The following is an 18,210-nucleotide window of genomic DNA, read 5'->3' on the forward strand; positions in this document are numbered from 1 at the left end:
GTATCGGCTAAGAAGTTAAAAATAACTATTGAAAACAAAGTTTACGAAAGGGTCTAAAAGTTCTGGTAAAAACACGTGCCTATAATTTTTGTTTACTCTCTTTCTTTTAGTTAATTACCAACTAAAATGCTTTCGCTTAAAACGTTACTATGTACACTGTTGACTGTGTCATCAGTCCTCGCTACTCCAGTACCTGCAAGAGACCCATCTTCTATCCAATTCGTTCATGAAGAAAACAAGAAAAGGTACTACGATTATGACCACGGTTCCCTCGGAGAACCAATCCGTGGTGTCAACATCGGTGGTTGGTTAGTTCTTGAACCCTACATTACTCCATCTTTGTTCGAGGCATTCCGCACAAATGGTGACAACGACGAAGGTATCCCCGTCGATGAATACCATTACTGTCAATACTTAGGTAAGGACTTGGCTAAGAGCCGTTTACAGAGCCATTGGTCTACTTTCTACCAAGAACAAGATTTCGCCAATATCGCTTCTCAAGGTTTTAACCTTGTCAGAATTCCTATCGGTTATTGGGCCTTCCAAACTTTGGACGATGATCCTTACGTTAGCGGCCTACAGGAATCTTACCTAGACCAAGCCATCGGTTGGGCTAGAAACAACAGTTTGAAAGTCTGGGTTGATTTACACGGTGCCGCTGGTTCTCAAAACGGGTTTGACAACTCCGGTTTGAGAGATTCATACAAGTTTTTGGAAGACAGCAACTTGGCCGTCACTACAAACGTCTTGAATTACATATTGAAAAAATACTCTGCTGAGGAATACTTGGACACCGTTATTGGTATCGAATTGATTAATGAGCCATTGGGTCCTGTTTTAGATATGGATAAAATGAAGAACGACTATTTGGCACCTGCTTACGAATATTTGAGGAACAACATCAAGAGTGACCAAGTCATCATCATTCATGACGCTTTCGAACCATACAATTACTGGGATGACTTCATGACTGAAAACGATGGCTACTGGGGTGTCACTATCGACCATCACCACTACCAAGTCTTTGCTTCTGACCAATTGCAAAGAACTATGGATGAACGTATTAAAGTAGCTTGTGAGTGGGGTACTGGGGTTTTGAATGAATCCCACTGGACTGTTTGCGGTGAATTTGCCGCCGCTATGACCGACTGTACCAAATGGGTGAATAGTGTTGGTTTCGGCGCTAGATACGATGGCTCTTGGGTCAATGGTGACCAAACATCTTCTTACATTGGCTCTTGTGCTAACAATGATGATATAGCTTACTGGTCCGATGAAAGAAAGGAAAACACGAGACGTTTCGTGGAGGCTCAACTAGATGCCTTTGAAATGAGAGGGGGTTGGATTATCTGGTGTTACAAGACAGAGTCTAGTTTGGAATGGGATGCTCAAAGATTAATGTACAATGGTTTATTCCCTCAACCATTGACTGACAGAAAGTATCCAAACCAATGTAGCACAATTTCCAACTAAGTCGCATTAGTCGCTCATTTAACTGAATTTTCTAATGTTATTTTTTTCCATCTACAAAATATAACAGAACGTTAATTTATCTACCCCTTTTAGTTCATTATCTCTTTTTATTCCCCATTTTACTAAAACCTCTCATTCAAGTTTCAGAAAGTAAAGAAATTATTTTATATGGTACACTTATAGAATTTACGATAATAATTAAATACTATGTAACATAACCTTCAAATTTTAATTTTAGTTCGCTTTTGGCTTTATTACGCTAATTAAAAGAATCCGACGGGAACGTGGAACCAAAAGTCTACCTTACTATTTTTGTTTTCTTTTTGCACAGAAGCTTCTCCGTTGACATACTTTCCGTTCCGTGTGGTCTTACGTAAAATTTCCGAGTTACTTACTCGTAAAAACAACCCAAAATGCCATAAATATAAAGTCAATCTTACTGTTGCTTTAACTGAGAATTCAAGACGCACTTAGAAAAGGATAATCAAAACTTAAACAAAAACAAACAATCCTGCAAGCACAATGCCAGCACTATTAAAAAGACTATTGTTCCAAGTAGGTCCTCATCCAAACGAAAGAACATTCACCTTATCCTCTGCCTCAACTGATGGGCACTACATTTCTTTGAGACCTTTTGTCAAACCAAGTGATAGTGAGATAGCTTTCCCATTCGAGTGGGCCTTTGCCGGTACAAATGAAACGGTTAAAGTTAATGATCAAGGTGACGGTATCGTTACCCAGGATTTCAACTTCTGGTTGGATACAAATGTATACTTGAATGTTCCAAACACTCATCGTGGTGAAGTAAACACCCGTTGGAAAAATTGGGATTCTGGTTGTGTCGAAGAGACAGGTGCTGTTTACCCATTCGGTGCCGACAAGGAAAGTGTCTCTTTCAGAGAATTGTGGCAACCAGTTGACCCATCAAGAGAAGATCTAGTCATCGTCTCGCCAAACAATGAAAAGTTTTCATCAGATGCCAAGTCAATTGTCCTCAAAGTTGTCGACGAAGCCTATGATGGTTTAGTTATCGTTATCGGTAGATGGATTCAAGGGTTTTTGTCCAAAAAGAATGAAAATACTATTGAAGGTTTGAACTTCATCAGATTATTGGAAAAAGATTCCGGTAAATTTGAATCCTTGTTAAGCTACGGTAAGGAAGTCAAGAGAATTCCTCAGAGCTACGAAAATTTGAAAAAAGGCTCCACTGTAACCAGCGAGGGATTGAAATGGGAAGTTATTGAGTATCACGCTTAATAAAAGAGACCAAAAGATTTTGTACTTCCTCCCGCTGTTATAAAAAGCACTTACAGGATCTATATAATATTTGTATAACGATAGAGTTTATAAAGAAATATCCAATAGATCATTCCGTTGTAGGGAATTGCTCGAGACAAACTCTAAAAGTATAGCAGATAGTTAAATTCAGTTCTTTCAACATACAATGGGAGTTTGGCCGAGTGGTTTAAGGCGTCAGATTTAGGTGGATTTAACCTCTAAAATCTCTGATATCTTCGGATGCAAGGGTTCGAATCCCTTAGCTCTCATTATTTTTAAATTTTTTGCCTCTTTTTTCCACAGTCACATGATTGCAAAAGGGGTAAATGGCACGTGAAGCTGCCAATATTGGGGAACTGTGGTGGTTGACAAATGACTAAAAGTTAGTCAAAGCGCCATCCTCATAAAAAACTGTGTAACATAGTAACCGAAATGTCGAAAAAGTGGCACCTTGTCCAATTGAACACGCTCGATGGAAAAAATAAGATATATATAAGGTTATGTAAAGTTTCTATTAGAAAGAAAGTTTTCCTTTTTCCAGCTCTCTTGCTCTTTGTATTCCACTATTTCTTTCGTGTATATAGAGATCATCAGATATATAGATACGATTCTATTAGCCCCACATCCATACAATGCCATCTCACTTCGATACTGTTCAACTACACGCCGGTCAAGAGAACGCTGGTGACAATGCTCACAGATCTAGAGCTGTTCCAATCTACGCCACTACCTCCTATGTTTTTGAAAACTCTAAGCATGGTTCGCAATTGTTTGGTCTAGAAGTCCCAGGTTACGTCTATTCCCGTTTCCAAAACCCTACTAGTAACGTTTTGGAGGAAAGAATTGCCGCTCTGGAAGGTGGTGCTGCCGCTTTGGCTGTTTCCTCTGGACAAGCCGCTCAAACCCTTGCTATTCAAGGTTTAGCGCACACTGGTGACAACATCGTCTCTACTTCTTACCTATATGGTGGTACTTACAATCAGTTCAAAATCTCTTTCAAAAGATTTGGTATTGAGGCTAGATTTGTTGAAGGTGATGATCCAGAAGAATTCGAAAAGGTCTTTGATGAAAGAACCAAGGCCGTTTATTTAGAAACGATCGGTAATCCAAAGTACAATGTCCCAGATTTTGAAAAGATTGTTGCAATTGCTCACAAGCACGGCATTCCGGTGGTTGTTGACAACACCTTTGGTGCTGGTGGTTACTTCTGTCAGCCAATTAAATACGGGGCTGATATTGTAACACACTCTGCTACCAAGTGGATTGGTGGTCACGGTACTACTATCGGTGGTATTATTGTTGATTCCGGTAATTTCCCATGGAAGGACTATCCAGAAAAGTTCCCTCAATTCTCTCAACCTGCTGAAGGATATCACGGTACTATCTACAACGAAGCCTACGGTAGCTTGGCCTACATCGTTCATGTTAGAACTGAATTATTAAGAGATTTGGGTCCATTGATGAACCCATTTGCCTCTTTCTTGCTATTGCAAGGCGTTGAAACATTGTCTTTGAGAGCTGAAAGACATGGTGAAAACGCATTGAAGTTGGCCAAATGGTTAGAACAATCTCCATACGTATCATGGGTTTCATACCCTGGTTTAGCATCTCATTCTCATCATGAAAATGCCAAAAAGTATCTATCTAACGGTTTCGGTGGTGTCTTATCTTTCGGCGTAAAAGACTTGCCAAACGCTGACAAGGAAACCGATCCATTCAAACTTTCTGGTGCTCAAGTTGTTGACAATTTGAAGCTTGCTTCCAACTTGGCCAATGTTGGTGATGCCAAGACCTTAGTCATTGCTCCATACTTCACTACTCACAAGCAGTTGAATGACAAAGAAAAGTTGGCTTCTGGTGTTACCAAGGACTTAATTCGTGTCTCTGTTGGTATTGAATTTATTGATGACATTATTGCAGACTTCCAACAATCTTTTGAAACTGTTTTCGCTGGCCAAAAACCATGAGTGTGCGTAATGAGTTGTAAAATTATGTATTAACCTACTCTCTCTCACGAGTACTATACTTTTATAAAACGAACTTTATTGAAATGAATATCCTTTTTTCCTTGCTACAAGTAATGACTCACAATTCAAGCTTAAGTAGTTTTCACGTCAAAGAACAATTATGATTCGCATTTAATAAGGTAAATATGGACTAACAAGATTTAATCAGTTTATGCGCTCGCTACAAACCTGCCGCCACTGGGTAGGTTTTTCTTGTAGGATTGAGTTACAATAATGGGCCATACAGGCCTATTCACAATAAAGGAGTGCACGTGGGTTAATATTTCTGGTTTTTTTGTTATTATTGATAATGAGAAATAGGTGAATATTGAGATAATTAGTTGAATTTAAATGTTGCTAAAGTTCTTTACTATCAGTATAGAGGATGAGAATTGGGTCACTAATTAGATAATTGTTGGGATTCCATTGTTGCTAAACGTTATAATATAGGTATACAGAATATACTAGAAGTTCTCCTCGAGGATATTGGAATCCACAAGAGTAAATCGATAATTCTACATATTAATAATATTATTTCTTCTTTCGTTTTATAGGTTGTCATTCATATCCTATTACATTATCAATCCTTGCATTTCAGCTTCCATTAGATTAGATGACTGTTTCTCAATCCTTATGCCATCCTCTTACACCGCATGTGATAAGATAATACTAAATAGATGATATTAGAATTTCATTCCAACAATAATTTAGTAGGAAAAGGACCGCTAGTCCATACACGATAGCTGATTTCCATTCGAACCCTTGAGTTTGAAGCCGTTGTTATCAAATGATATATTTCTTGTGAATTGGCAAAGTTTCAAATTTCAATCTGGCAACAAATTTGGTCTCTTGGCCCAGTTGGTTAAGGCACCGTGCTAATAACGCGGGGATCAGCGGTTCGATCCCGCTAGAGACCAGTTATTTTTAACTTCCCCCTCTTATAAGTTTATAAGAGTTACCTGTGCGAGTTCATGTAAACCTTCCTGTATTTCTTAAGACATTTCAATACTCCAAAGGTCTACACTGAATTTTTCAGTCCCCTAATTGATTGTTTTTTTCTTTATCCGAACTAAACCAAACTTACAGAGTCAAAAAAAATAATATAAAAGTTTTGCTTTTTTTTATGTATGTACAATAAGCGTACTTAAATAAATAGATAAACAATAAAACAATCAATAAATAAATAATATACGATCATAAATTACGAGATATACTTCATAGTGTTGACTTCTTCAGCCGAACGTCATTAAATTTAAGGCAGAAAAGATAAATAAGGGTACGGTGTACAGAAGACACAAATAAATAATAACCTGTAAGAAATTAAAACAATGTTTTCATTATTTCTTCTCATCGGCCTTGATTTTATTCAAGGCAGAACCATACTTGAACCATTCAATCTGTTCATCGTTGAAAGTATGAGTCAATACCGCATCCCATGGCTTGCCATTCTTTGGATGGACTCTCATTGTTACAGGCTTACCTGGGGCCAAGTCGGCTAGACCCAAAATATCGATTCTGTCATCAGGGTTGATCTTGTCATAATCAGCTGGATTCTTGAAATTCAATGGTAATAGACCCTGTTTCTTCAAGTTGGTTTCATGAATACGGGCAAAAGACTTTGTGATGATAGCGAAACCACCCAAGAATCTTGGTTCTAAGGCAGCATGTTCACGAGAGGAACCTTCACCAAAGTTTTCATCACCGATAACAACCCATTTGATACCTTGGTCTCTGTAATCTCTAGCAGTGTCTGGAACACCTTTGTATTCACCAGTATATACATTTTTAACACAGTTGGCCTTCTTGTTTTCAGCATTAATAGCACCAATCATATAGTTGTTAGAAATATTTTCTAAATGACCTCTGTATTTCAACCATGGACCAGCCATAGAAATATGATCAGTAGTTGTCTTACCGACGGCCTTAATCAAGATTGGCATGTCTTTAGCGTCCTTACCGTCCCAAGGCTTGAATGGCGTCAACAATTGTAGACGATCTGAAGTTGGAGAAACTTTAACTTCAACAGTACTACGGTCTGCAGGTGGAGCTTGATAAGTGTTTTCGCCAGCATCATAACCTCTTTGTGGCAAACCGTCACCATGTGGTGGCTTCAACATGAACTCATTACCATCCTTGTCCTTTAATTTGTCTGTTAGAGGGTTGAATCTCAAATCACCAGCAATGGCGAATGCAGTTACTAATTCTGGAGATGCAACAAAAGCATGAGTTTGTGGGTTACCATCATTTCTAGATGTGAAGTTTCTGTTGTAAGAGGAGACAATAGTATTTTTGTCACCCTTCTTGATATCTCTACGGTCCCATTGACCGATACATGGGCCACAGGCGTTGGCCAAGACGATACCACCAAATTCCTTGAAAGTTTCTAATTGACCATCACGTTCAATAGTGGCTCTGATTTGTTCAGAACCTGGGGTAACAGTGAAAATGGTCTTAGATTTCAAACCATGAGCGGCGGCATCTTTAACAATGGATGCTGAGCGAGACATATCTTCATAAGAGGAATTCGTACAAGAACCGATCAAACCGACTCTGACATCCAATGGCCAGTTATTAGCAACAGCAACATCCTTCATCTTAGAGACTGGAGTAGCCAAATCTGGGGTAAATGGACCATTAATGTATGGTTCTAGAGTGTTCAAGTCAATTTCAACGACCTCATCGTATTCAGCATCTTTATCGGCTGACAATAGATCCTTATGGTATAATTTAGCAAAGTCAGCAATTTTACCACGACCAGTGGCTTCCAAATATTCAATCATAGATTTGTTGAATGGGAAAACAGAAGTAGTAGCACCAATTTCAGCACCCATATTACAAATGGTACCCATACCAGTAGCAGAGAAGGTATCAACACCATCACCGAAATATTCGACAATTTTACCGGTACCACCTTTGACAGTTGTGATACCAGCCAATTTCAAAATGATATCCTTTGGAGAAGTCCAACCGTTCATCTTACCAGTCAACTTAACACCTAAGATTTTTGGGGCCTTCAATTCCCATGGACGACCTGCCATAACATCAACAGCATCAGCACCACCAACACCAATAGCCAATTGACCTAAACCACCGGCATTTGGCGTGTGCGAGTCAGTACCGATGATCAAAGCACCTGGGAAAGCGTAGTTTTCTAAAACAATTTGGTGAATGATACCGGAACCTGGCTTCCAGAAACCCATGTTATACTTTGCAGTGGCAGAGGCCAAAAAGTCGTAAACTTCCTTGTTTAGATCTACAGCTCTCTTCAAATCTTTTTCACCACCAACTTGTGCTTGAATCAAATGATCACAATGGACAGTGACCGGCTTAGCAACTTGTGGCAAACCAGCGGACATGAATTGCAAGATGGCCATTTGAGCAGTAGCATCTTGACAAGCAACACGATCTGGTCTTAATTTCAAGTATGAAATACCCCTTTGGATATCTTGCCCATGAGGGTCATCCAAGTGACCGTACAAGATCTTTTCGGCGTAGGTGAATGGTCTGTTTAACCTTTTTCTTACAATATCCAGTGTTTCCACATTCTGCTTGTAGTTAATGAAAGAATGATCTTCTAATAAATTTTGGTTGACTTTTGAATCTCTAGTCAAGTTGGAGACTGTCGCAAGACCACGAGCAATGGGTCTCTTAATGGCGGAACGTGCAGACAGCATTATATATCTATAGTAATAATGGTAGTATTTATTACCTTCGTCCTACTATGTAAGAATTAAGAAAAAAAGCGAACATAACAAGGGATAGTGGGATTGAGCAACATACTCTTCCTGATTAACCTCTAAAACCGGAAGATTATATATATAACAAAAGATTTTCTTTGTCCTCCCTTTTTGTGCTTGCCTTTCCGAAAACCGGCAGCGATTGGAGGTTTGATGATTAAAGTCCCCTACGGAGAACAACTGAAGGGTTCAAAATTTTTGTCGTATGCACTAATTTCTCTATTGATTGGTCAGGACCTTTGCCGACCTCGGCGCCGAGATGCTCGAAAAACAAAGGGCATTGCCCGGCCCCGCGGACCGCCCTTTTGCGACTCTCGGCCATTTTTTAGGTAATTTGACACCGTGCCCAAATGGCTTGGCACAATCGAGAATCAGGCACCCGCGTGTGACCGGCGTCATTCATTAAAGCCAGATAAGACTAAAATACAATGGATTACAATGAAATATAATGATATACAAAGAGAGGAAATATAAACGAAGGCTATCTCTCTGCAGTGGATGATATGGAAGTACATTTTTATTTAGGTGTATATATAGTGTGGAACATATCAGTATGGAATGCCATTGGTGAGTCTTTGGAATTCGTCATAACCCTTAGTGAAAATACTTTCGTAACTCTTACGAATTAGTGCCTTCATATATAGCGCAGCTTCATGGTCAGTTTTTTGGGGTTGAAATCTTGCTCTTAGGTTTTTAATGGTCTTGTGGCCCTTAAAGCAAGGAAGACCGCTTCCCAGCATAGGGCTAACACATTCGATGATGGCTTCCACGTGCGGACGAGCGGCTAGATATGCTTTGATACAAAGTTCTTCAAAATCCAGGTATGCTGGAGTTTGAGGTGAACCTCCCATCACTTTAACCATTTCCTTGGTCAGCTTGAATGGTACTGCTTCAAACTTGATGCCACCTGGGACAATATCAAAAATAAACCCAAAATCGATGTGTAGACAGTGTCCCTGATCATCATACATAATGTTCCCATTATGTCTATCCTTGAATTGAAGCAAATACGAAATTACGCTATACCCCGCTAAGGATTTGACAAAGTTGTTTCGAGCGTTTTGAAATTCAATAGTAGATTCATTACCAAATTTACTTGTGAAATATTCGTATAATCCATTAACAGCTTCACGTCCTAACATATCTCGGGATACCGAGTTGGGTAACACATCGATGACACCACAACCGGGCGCCGTTGCAGTGACTCTGTAAGGAAAAACGTAGACATCCAAGCCAATACTGGACCATATGGTTCTAAACAGAGAGATCAGTTGCAGCGCCAGAACATCTTGTCTGCAGTCATCACCGACCTTGAAGATAGCTGCTTGCCATTTTTCAACTTCCCTGCTTTTCCCGGTCAAAGGATCTTGTACCTCCTTCTTTATTTTAAAGGTCGCCATAAAAGGAGCCTTTGCGTGAGATTGAAGTGGCTTACCACTCTTCCGATCAATATCAATAACTACACCATCAGGATTAGAGGGTAAATAAACGTCAGGTTTTACCTCAATTTTGCTCATTTCCTCATCAATCTTATGTTTCTTTTCGGCCTTACTTTTCTTGATATATGGTTTAAGTTTACCAGATATGCCAGTTACTTCATCGAAAAATTCAAATTCACGTTCGTAGAAGTCGCGATGAGTTTGGCTGAAACTTGAAACCATACGCTCCCTAATACGATCTAGAGTTGGTTTGATTTCATCTTCTTGTATGCCTTCATCATCCTTGTAACAGTTCGCAAGCATATTCCAAATTATTTGATGAGAAAATAACACACTAATTTTTGCAGTATCCAAAATTAATCTCTCGACATATCCGGTTTTGTCGTACCTCAAACATTGTACAATTTGAGGAACATAGAAGAATGACAAATTTACATCCTGCGATTCTAAAGAATAAATGCTGAATTGTAAAATAAAAGAATTACCTTGCCACTCGGGAAGGAAAAGATTGATAGATTTTAACGGGCTTACTGGTGTCCAATATAAGGTTGCGTGTATGTCTTTCTTACTGCTTAAGTGGCTTCCTTTTATGAATAAGTCAAGGGCATTTGGGGATCCCACACACATTAAAGCATGTTTTGCAACTAAACCCACTAGGACATCCTCTCCTTTTTTGCTATAACATCGTTGCAAAAGATTTATTGCCAATATCGGATCTTTTGCAAAGGTAGCTTCAACGATATCGCCTGTAAGCTCGTTGCTGTCGGCTCCTTCAATCTTCTCAGTAGGAGTAAGCCATGTTTGGATTTGTTGGATTTCGCTTGCCAAGAAATAGTTTAAAATCTTGTAATCTTTCCCACAATGGCGTGACATTAGCGAGCTTAATTTGTTCAGCTGAAGGAAAAGATCCCTAGTAACGGATAAATCTGCTTTGATTTTCAGCTCATTTGAACCAAATGGCCAAGCCACTGGTCTTTTAAACCAACTTAGGGCGCCGTTTGTAATTTCTTGGGACAAACGGCCCATATACTTGGATCCTTGTTTATAACTTGCGTTTAGTACGAGCGTTGCGAACAACAATAATTCGTGACGAATCATTCTTGCGAACGGATGTAGTGAAGCCTTATACAAATTTTTGATACCGTAGAGCACGCATTTCGTGAAAATTTTTAGTAAAGAGTCACTTTGAAATAACGTTCCTTCGAAATGGGAAGCAAAAAATTTGATGACATGAAGATGCGGTTGCATAGCTTGAGATGCATTTTTTGCATCTCTGTTGATGCCAGCTTTGTCGTAAGGAGAATATTCCATTTTTTGATATTCTTCACCCTTTATGTCATGATCGCGAGAATAAAGACCAATATTATCATCAATGGAGCGCATCCAACAATAACATACCTCAACTAAAAGTAGATGCGCAACTTCGGGCTTCTCAGTTATGATTGTTAACCATACGTTTGTAGCAATCTTTAAAGACGCAGAGGTGAAGACTTCGAATGGGATATGTACAATATCATATATTAATGACGCTGGAGCACCATTGCCAAGAATCAACAAAGCAGTGGCCATATCAAGAAAATCAGTTACGTCTTTAGTTATAATTTTATTCCCTAAAGTTAAGTTTTTTCTTATGTTTTGAGTGGAAATACCAATTTGCCTTTTGATATCCTCTGGTGATGATGTTATAGCAGTATCGAAAAGATATTTTGACCTCCAAGAGTGTAAAGATATAAATCCAGATATTGTATTTGGTTTCTCTGGGCCATAGTAAGTAAGTCTTGATAGTTCCTTATCTGCAGGCAGAATCAAACCAGCCATATCCATGGCAAATGAGACACCAAATTCAACAGAATTCAATCTACTGTACTCACCGAGGTCTGATATGTATGATTGCAACAAAATCTTAGTATCCTGGTTGCTTCTATTCAGTACTATTCTTACCCATTCCTTAGCCGACTTATGCAATCTCGATAATGTCGCAGTACGCCAGGACGATGAACTTGGAACCAATATCGTTGTCTGAGAATGTTTCAACTTAAATTCATACCGTGGCTCAAATTTATGTGCCTCTGAGTCTAAGATACTGTCAAATAGGGCTGTTAGCATATCCAACAAAGTGTATAGAGACAAATGATGACATAACGACGATGGAATGGATCTGATAAATATTTCGCAAGCATGAAAAGCGGCATCCTGCAAGGTCGGTTCCCTATGACAAAGACAGAGTAGCAAGTTGTTAAGTTGTTGAGCAATCATTTTGGAGTTGAATATGGCATCGTTACCCTTTTGAATCAACCTAGCATATTTTCTAATCATGGAAACCGATAAGACTGCTATACATTTTTCAATTGAACCGGAGAGAATGGAGGGATCTGAGAAATACAATAGAGTCTTCGAGCAATCACCTGCCTCGCATCTTATTGTTTCTAAAAGAGCAGCGGCAGCTAAGAACATGATTTTAGACGATGAAGTTGTCCTGTACTGAACGATATTCGTATTGAAATATTCAGTTATCTGTTGTTTTTGTTGTTTGATATTTTCATTAGAGGAACCCCTACGCAAAATTGTATTCATCTCCAATGAAAGCTCCTTGTTATTAGCAGGGAATTCAGAAGCTAGAGGTGGTGAGTTATAGGCAATAGTTAATAAGGAAGAAAAGTTTTGTTTGACAATGGGTCCGCCTAGATGGTACCCATGAATGACAAAATTAAACCAAGCGTTCCTAAACTTGTTTGTAGTGACTTCGTCCTTATTGATGTCCAAGGGAGTGTCGCCTGGAACAGGTAGTAGAGCGGCAAGGGGCTCTAGGTAGGTAGCAATTTGATCAGCAACACGAGAAATCTCCGTTTGAGGTCTATGATGTTCCAATCGTTCTACTTCCCCACTGGCAATAATCGAGTCTAATAGATCATGGAGGTACATGAAATATAAATCGCTTGAAAAATGCCCGGCCAACAATTCCTTTGATATTACACACTTCGCTTTAATGATATCCTTCAATAAGGTACTGTCATTAATTTTGGTTGCGAAAACAGTTCTTGACTTGAAGAATTTTAGCAAAAGTGAAAATTCTGTCGATGAAGTATTTGGGGCCAGCCTTGCCAAAGAATCCAAAATAACACTATCGAATTCCTTTGACATAGAATTAACTTTTTGCGTAAGAATAGAGATAGTCAAAGCTGTTATGCTTTGAGTGTTATAATATGAGGCGATTGTAGTTGTTGCAGCTACACAATTAGAAATCAAAGAGGCATGGTATGTCATAGTAGTTCCACTATTAACATCATGGGAGCAAAGTTGACCCACGGTTGTGTTTCCAAACAGAGCACCAGTACCATTCAGACTAGAGGATGAATTTCTTGGGGGAAAGTAGTCTCTCTCAATATTTTTTCCAGACGTTATTGTTAATTGGCGTTCACGAAGCACCGGGACGGGGGATCCGTCCTCAGAAACAGCTAATAAGTTGTTCATTGAATAAATTGTACTTACTATTGCGTCTTCATTTAGAGGGTATAACCCTGTCGTAAATATTTTTGCAACGTCATTAACTGTTTCGGTAGTAATATGCGGAGACGCCACCAGCAATGGAAACATACGAATCAGGGTTAATGACAATTTTTCCGTAAAAAAATTTAGTAATGAGGCAGAAGCCACAATCGCTTTTGTCAAAGATGGTGTAACGACATCAGATAAGAAAAATTTATCAATAGATTCAGAAACAACGTTTGTAAAACTCTCAAAAAGCTCGCTTTCTGTATCTTCTATAAACGGAATCAAACATAGTGTTTGTAAGTAGTAGGCTCGAGTATCAAAAGAAAACCTTGCGCGGTTGTCTGTAGATAAGTCGAGAATATGAGACTCGGAACAAAACTGCAGGGAAAGCTTACACATGTCTGTAAAAAACTGTTTGTTGCTTCTTACGTTAAAAAAAAATTCATCAATACACTTCGTATCGTCGTTTACATCAGCTGGTTCTTGATCAAATTTGTAAAATTGATACTGTTGACTTAGTAGGAACTCACTCAAGTTAGCAATAACATTTGAAGTACGTAAAAGGTGAGATATTAGCGAAACTTGCAAGCGGGATATTAATTCCAATAGGTAAGCACCGGATAGTTCATTTCCAGCATCGTAATACTGGACAATTGAATCATTAGTAAAAGTTGCTGAGGAGTTTAAAATTTTGTCAACTTCGTTCAGAAATGATCCATGAAGCACAAGTTTCGCTAGCTTTTTCCAAGTGAATTTGGTGAGCTCTGAAGAGTTGGGAAACCGGATAAATGCATTAATAAAGCCCACTAATGATAGTAAGCCAGATTGCTTGATAGTGAATACCTTTAATACGCGCTCGAAATAAATTGAAATAATATCGCCTATAGTTTCATAAAGAACGGGATACTGTTCACAAGCTTGAATCATAAACTTGGTCAACTGGAAAGTTAGCAATTCAATCGGATTTCTCATCTGCTTTAATTTGAATTTTGAGGACAGAACGTCTGAAATTCTTTGTCTTGGAGTTTCTAGAAAGTAGGGCGTAATTATTTCCTTAAGCATTGTTTCAACCAGATCGAGTGTAGTAGGGATTGCGGTACAAAGTGAAGTTAGTACTTCCCATTCACTCAATGTAAGTGGTATAGTATATATCTTTGACGTGTTCGTGGAGTAAAAAATAGGCAGCGTATGAGTTATCAAATCTAATGTTGTGCCATTGTTGTTTTGATCATTTAACGCACCCGTTGAAAGTTTAGCTAATCTTCCAATAGCCTTTGCTCTTAAAGAAGAAGAGGCTTTCAATCCTCTGGTAAATCTCATCTGCCTTAAACGAGCGGCGTTTTTGATTGCTACAGTTATCTTTTTCTGATCTAATCTTTCTCCTGATCTACAATAGCTATTAATGTTGAATATGTTTTTCTCATAATTCAAACATCTTCGCAGTATTTTTGAAAAAAAAATACTGTTAACGTTCTTTTAGCCCTGCGCGTGCCGTTTGATGATTCCAGCAAAAGATGATTCCAGCAAAAAGGTAAGAATGAACGAGACAGATCATTCATGGCTGCCTTAAAGTCATCAGAGAATCAGCAAGACAATATACAACAAGACAATAACAATGGTACGTAGGTGGAGATCGTCCTTTTCCGCTTTTCATTGGCGGTTTTCAGCGATTGATTATACTAACATGTTTTTTTTTGGGGGGTGAGAATGTATGTGTGTACTGAATATGTATATTCTTGACGTTGTTCAAATAGTTGAAATTACGCCAATTACAAAAGAAAATGCAAAAAGAAAATGAAAACAGCACTCCCGTTCAACCTCATTTCTCGGCAGCTAGAATTCGTTTGAAGAGGGACCTTGATTCGTTGGACCTCCCACCTACAGTGACGTTGAATGTAATAACATCACCAGATAGCACGGATAGGACCCAATCACCAAAATTAGAGATAATTGTAAGTCCCGATGAAGGATATTATAACCACGGATCTATTAATTTCAATTTGGATTTTAACGAAGTTTATCCGATTGAACCACCGAAAGTTGCATGTTTGAAGAAGATTTTTCATCCGAATATCGATTTAAAGGGGAACGTTTGCCTGAACATACTTCGAGAAGACTGGTCGCCAGCACTGGATTTGCAAAGTATTATTACCGGGCTTCTTTTCTTGTTCTTGGAGCCTAATCCTAATGACCCCTTAAACAATGACGCAGCAAAGTTACTGTGTGAGGGTGAGAAAGAATTTGCTGAAGCTGTAAGACTGGCTATGTCTGGAGGTTCAGTTGACCATGTCAAATATGATGACATAGTTTCTCATGAAGTCAAGCCCAGCGTAATTTTTGGGTGATTTGAAAGTATATAAAAGATAAAATTATAGATAATTTTGACATACTGAGTGAATTGTCGCCTTGGCAATATCTCGTTGCCGCCATTTTTTGTTAGTCCATTCTTTGTGATCAAAACTGTTTTTCATTCTCGTCAAAATTTCTCGATATCTTGCAAACACTGATGGTAGGTACATGTATGTACTTATTATAATCATTTCAAAAAGACTGGCCAGTAAATGCAAACAAAACATGAAGATATCATCTCGAAAAATTTTCTTCAAAAAAAAAATGCATACTTCTCATGAGAGGGAAAGCAACCAAGTTTCATGCTTGTTTGGCATAACAGGTGCGAAGCTGAGGTGCTCTACGCAATAGATGTAAGAGAGGGCGGGCAGGTTCAAGAACACCATCTCAGGTTGCAATGCTTCGCACAGAAAATTAACACATTCCAACCGTGCAACAAAGTAAGACTATATTAATTAATAGTGGTTAACAAAAAAGTGTTTTAGTAGAGAATTTCTGTCTAATATACTTGGAAACAGCTTGAAATTTTTTATTCTCAAATGTCACATTTCCCCGACTTGCCGTCATTTGATCACAATTGTGAGAAAAAAATGCCCAAGTGGATTCGATTTACTTTTGTGTTTAAAAAAAAAAGATCGATAACTTTAACAAAACAGATGCTTGAAGGTGAGCAAAGGGATATATATAGAAACGGAATAGAATAATAAATTTACTTTTACATAAGAAGAGAGATGAAAATTTTCAGTACAATACAATCTGCGTTGTTAGCAGGATATTTTCTGAAACAGGGGAACTGCCTTGCGTCAAATGGGAGCACTGCATTGATGGGAGAAGAGGATATGCAAACACCATTCCCAGAGTGGCTAACAGAATTTACTAACCTTACTCAATGGCCTGGACTTGACCCACCTTATATTCCGCTAGATTACATAAATCTTACTGAAGTACCAGAATTAGATAGATACTATCCTGGTCAGTGTCCTAAAATTTCCAGAGAGCAATGCTCATTTGACTGCTATAACTGTGTCGATGTTGATGATGTTACTTCGTGTTTCAAACTTTCTCAAACATTTGACGACGGTCCGGCCCCGGCGACGGAGGCATTACTCAAGAAATTGAGGCAAAGAACTACTTTCTTTGTTTTAGGAATAAACACTGTTAACTATCCAGATATATATGAGCATATTTTAGAGAGGGGGCATTTAATTGGTACACATACGTGGTCGCATGAATTTTTGCCAAGCTTATCAAACGAAGAAATTGTAGCCCAGCTTGAATGGTCAATTTGGGCCATGAATGCCACAGGAAAACACTTTCCCAAATATTTTAGGCCCCCATATGGTGCCATTGACAATAGGGTTAGAGCTATTGTTAAACAGTTTGGCTTGACAGTTGTCTTGTGGGACCTAGATACATTCGATTGGAAATTAATCACCAATGATCAGTTCAGAACAGAGGAAGAAATATTCAAAGACATCCATACGTGGAAGGAACAACAAAAAGGTTTGATTTTAGAGCATGATGGTGCACGAAGAACTGTTGACGTTGCTATTAAAATCAATGAACTAATTGGGAGTGACCAATTGACCATTGCGGAATGTATTGGTGATACAGACTACATCGAACGCTATGACTAGAAGTAAGAACTAAAAACATTGGAAGTAGCTTTCCGGGGAACTAAGTCTTTTTTTATAGATATTTGATCTCTTATATAGTTCTCCAGCTTACCAAAGTTAAAAGTATATTTTGTTATTTCAAAGTAAAAAAGTATGTATTAGAGGACATATATAAAAATCATATATATCGATGCTTGGATGTATAAAAAAAAAGCGTCAAATTATGAACAATCGGTACTTAAAATGCTGATGTCACGTAAGGTCGGGATAGATTTTAAAGGGTAAAAATATCGGAATTATTTACCGTCAAAACGTTGCATATACATTTGACCATTATTAGGAGTATACTCAATCGAAGCGGCAGAGATCACAAAATCAATTTAAAGTATAAGTATCCATTGTAGATTATTTCGATCGGATCAGACCTTTACGTGTTCCGATACAGTCTCTACCTCTTCGTTATCAGTACAAATAACAATTGGCTTGTCATGAACTGTTTTTGAAACTGGAGAATATCCTTTCAGACTTGTAATATTGACGACGGTTGTTATTCTGCGACTTTGAGTAGTACTAGCATCCCTTATAACTGGAATAGTTGTTGATGTAGGTGAGCTTTTTGGAACAAAACACTTTGCAGTTGTTTGTAAATTTTTTGTGATCATCGATATATTTCTTAGTGACATATTTGATGCTGTTGTTTTATAGTGTAACTTCGTTGATTTTATTGTAGACTTCTGAGAAGTTTTCTTGACTGATTTTTTATATAGTAACAAAAATGTGCAGAAGAAAAGCAAGTGTATTTTATCTTAGATCTCGCAAA

General features: G+C 38.3%; 8 protein-coding genes and 2 non-coding genes across 10 annotated transcripts; 7 read left to right on the plus strand and 3 right to left on the minus strand.

The window, feature by feature from the left end:
* Window positions 1–126: 126 nt before the first annotated feature.
* Window positions 127–1,473, plus strand: EXG1 (glucan 1,3-beta-glucosidase; the record flags this gene model as incomplete). The annotated part of the gene is made up of 1 exon (XM_033912152.1): window positions 127–1,473. The coding sequence occupies one exon, from the start codon at window positions 127–129 to the stop codon at window positions 1,471–1,473; it is 1,347 nt and encodes a 448-aa protein (XP_033768043.1).
* Window positions 1,474–1,995: 522 nt separating this feature from the next.
* On the plus strand, window positions 1,996–2,730 carry HRI1 (Hri1p; the record flags this gene model as incomplete). The annotated part of the gene is made up of 1 exon (XM_033912153.1): window positions 1,996–2,730. The coding sequence occupies one exon, from the start codon at window positions 1,996–1,998 to the stop codon at window positions 2,728–2,730; it is 735 nt and encodes a 244-aa protein (XP_033768044.1).
* Window positions 2,731–2,919: 189 nt separating this feature from the next.
* On the plus strand, window positions 2,920–3,020 carry SPAR_Ltrna12L. The gene has a single exon. It is a non-coding gene; the product is annotated as a tRNA-Leu (tRNA).
* Window positions 3,021–3,383: 363 nt separating this feature from the next.
* MET17 (bifunctional cysteine synthase/O-acetylhomoserine aminocarboxypropyltransferase MET17) lies at window positions 3,384–4,718 on the plus strand (the record flags this gene model as incomplete). The annotated part of the gene is made up of 1 exon (XM_033912154.1): window positions 3,384–4,718. The coding sequence occupies one exon, from the start codon at window positions 3,384–3,386 to the stop codon at window positions 4,716–4,718; it is 1,335 nt and encodes a 444-aa protein (XP_033768045.1).
* Window positions 4,719–5,600: 882 nt separating this feature from the next.
* On the plus strand, window positions 5,601–5,674 carry SPAR_Ltrna13I. Its single transcript has one exon. It is a non-coding gene; the product is annotated as a tRNA-Ile (tRNA).
* Window positions 5,675–6,094: 420 nt separating this feature from the next.
* Window positions 6,095–8,431, minus strand: ACO1 (aconitate hydratase ACO1; the record flags this gene model as incomplete). The annotated part of the gene is made up of 1 exon (XM_033912155.1): window positions 6,095–8,431. One exon carries the CDS (start codon window positions 8,429–8,431, stop codon window positions 6,095–6,097), a length of 2,337 nt encoding a protein of 778 aa, XP_033768046.1.
* Window positions 8,432–9,042: 611 nt separating this feature from the next.
* STT4 (1-phosphatidylinositol 4-kinase STT4) lies at window positions 9,043–14,745 on the minus strand (the record flags this gene model as incomplete). Its single annotated transcript, XM_033912156.1, has 1 exon — window positions 9,043–14,745. One exon carries the CDS (start codon window positions 14,743–14,745, stop codon window positions 9,043–9,045), a length of 5,703 nt encoding a protein of 1,900 aa, XP_033768047.1.
* A 295-nt stretch (window positions 14,746–15,040) lies between these two features.
* UBC12 (NEDD8-conjugating protein UBC12) lies at window positions 15,041–15,770 on the plus strand (the record flags this gene model as incomplete). The annotated part of the gene is made up of 2 exons (XM_033912157.1): window positions 15,041–15,043; window positions 15,180–15,770. 2 exons carry the CDS (start codon window positions 15,041–15,043, stop codon window positions 15,768–15,770), a joined length of 594 nt encoding a protein of 197 aa, XP_033768048.1.
* Window positions 15,771–16,505: 735 nt separating this feature from the next.
* CDA1 (chitin deacetylase CDA1) lies at window positions 16,506–17,411 on the plus strand (the record flags this gene model as incomplete). The annotated part of the gene is made up of 1 exon (XM_033912158.1): window positions 16,506–17,411. One exon carries the CDS (start codon window positions 16,506–16,508, stop codon window positions 17,409–17,411), a length of 906 nt encoding a protein of 301 aa, XP_033768049.1.
* A 398-nt stretch (window positions 17,412–17,809) lies between these two features.
* DPA10 (Dpa10p) lies at window positions 17,810–18,073 on the minus strand (the record flags this gene model as incomplete). The annotated part of the gene is made up of 1 exon (XM_033912159.1): window positions 17,810–18,073. The coding sequence occupies one exon, from the start codon at window positions 18,071–18,073 to the stop codon at window positions 17,810–17,812; it is 264 nt and encodes an 87-aa protein (XP_033768050.1).
* Between the last annotated feature and the right edge of the window lie 137 nt (window positions 18,074–18,210).

The sequence above is a fragment of the Saccharomyces paradoxus genome (assembly GCF_002079055.1).
Source record: "Saccharomyces paradoxus strain CBS432 chromosome XII sequence".
Lineage (NCBI taxonomy): Eukaryota > Fungi > Ascomycota > Saccharomycetes > Saccharomycetales > Saccharomycetaceae > Saccharomyces > Saccharomyces paradoxus.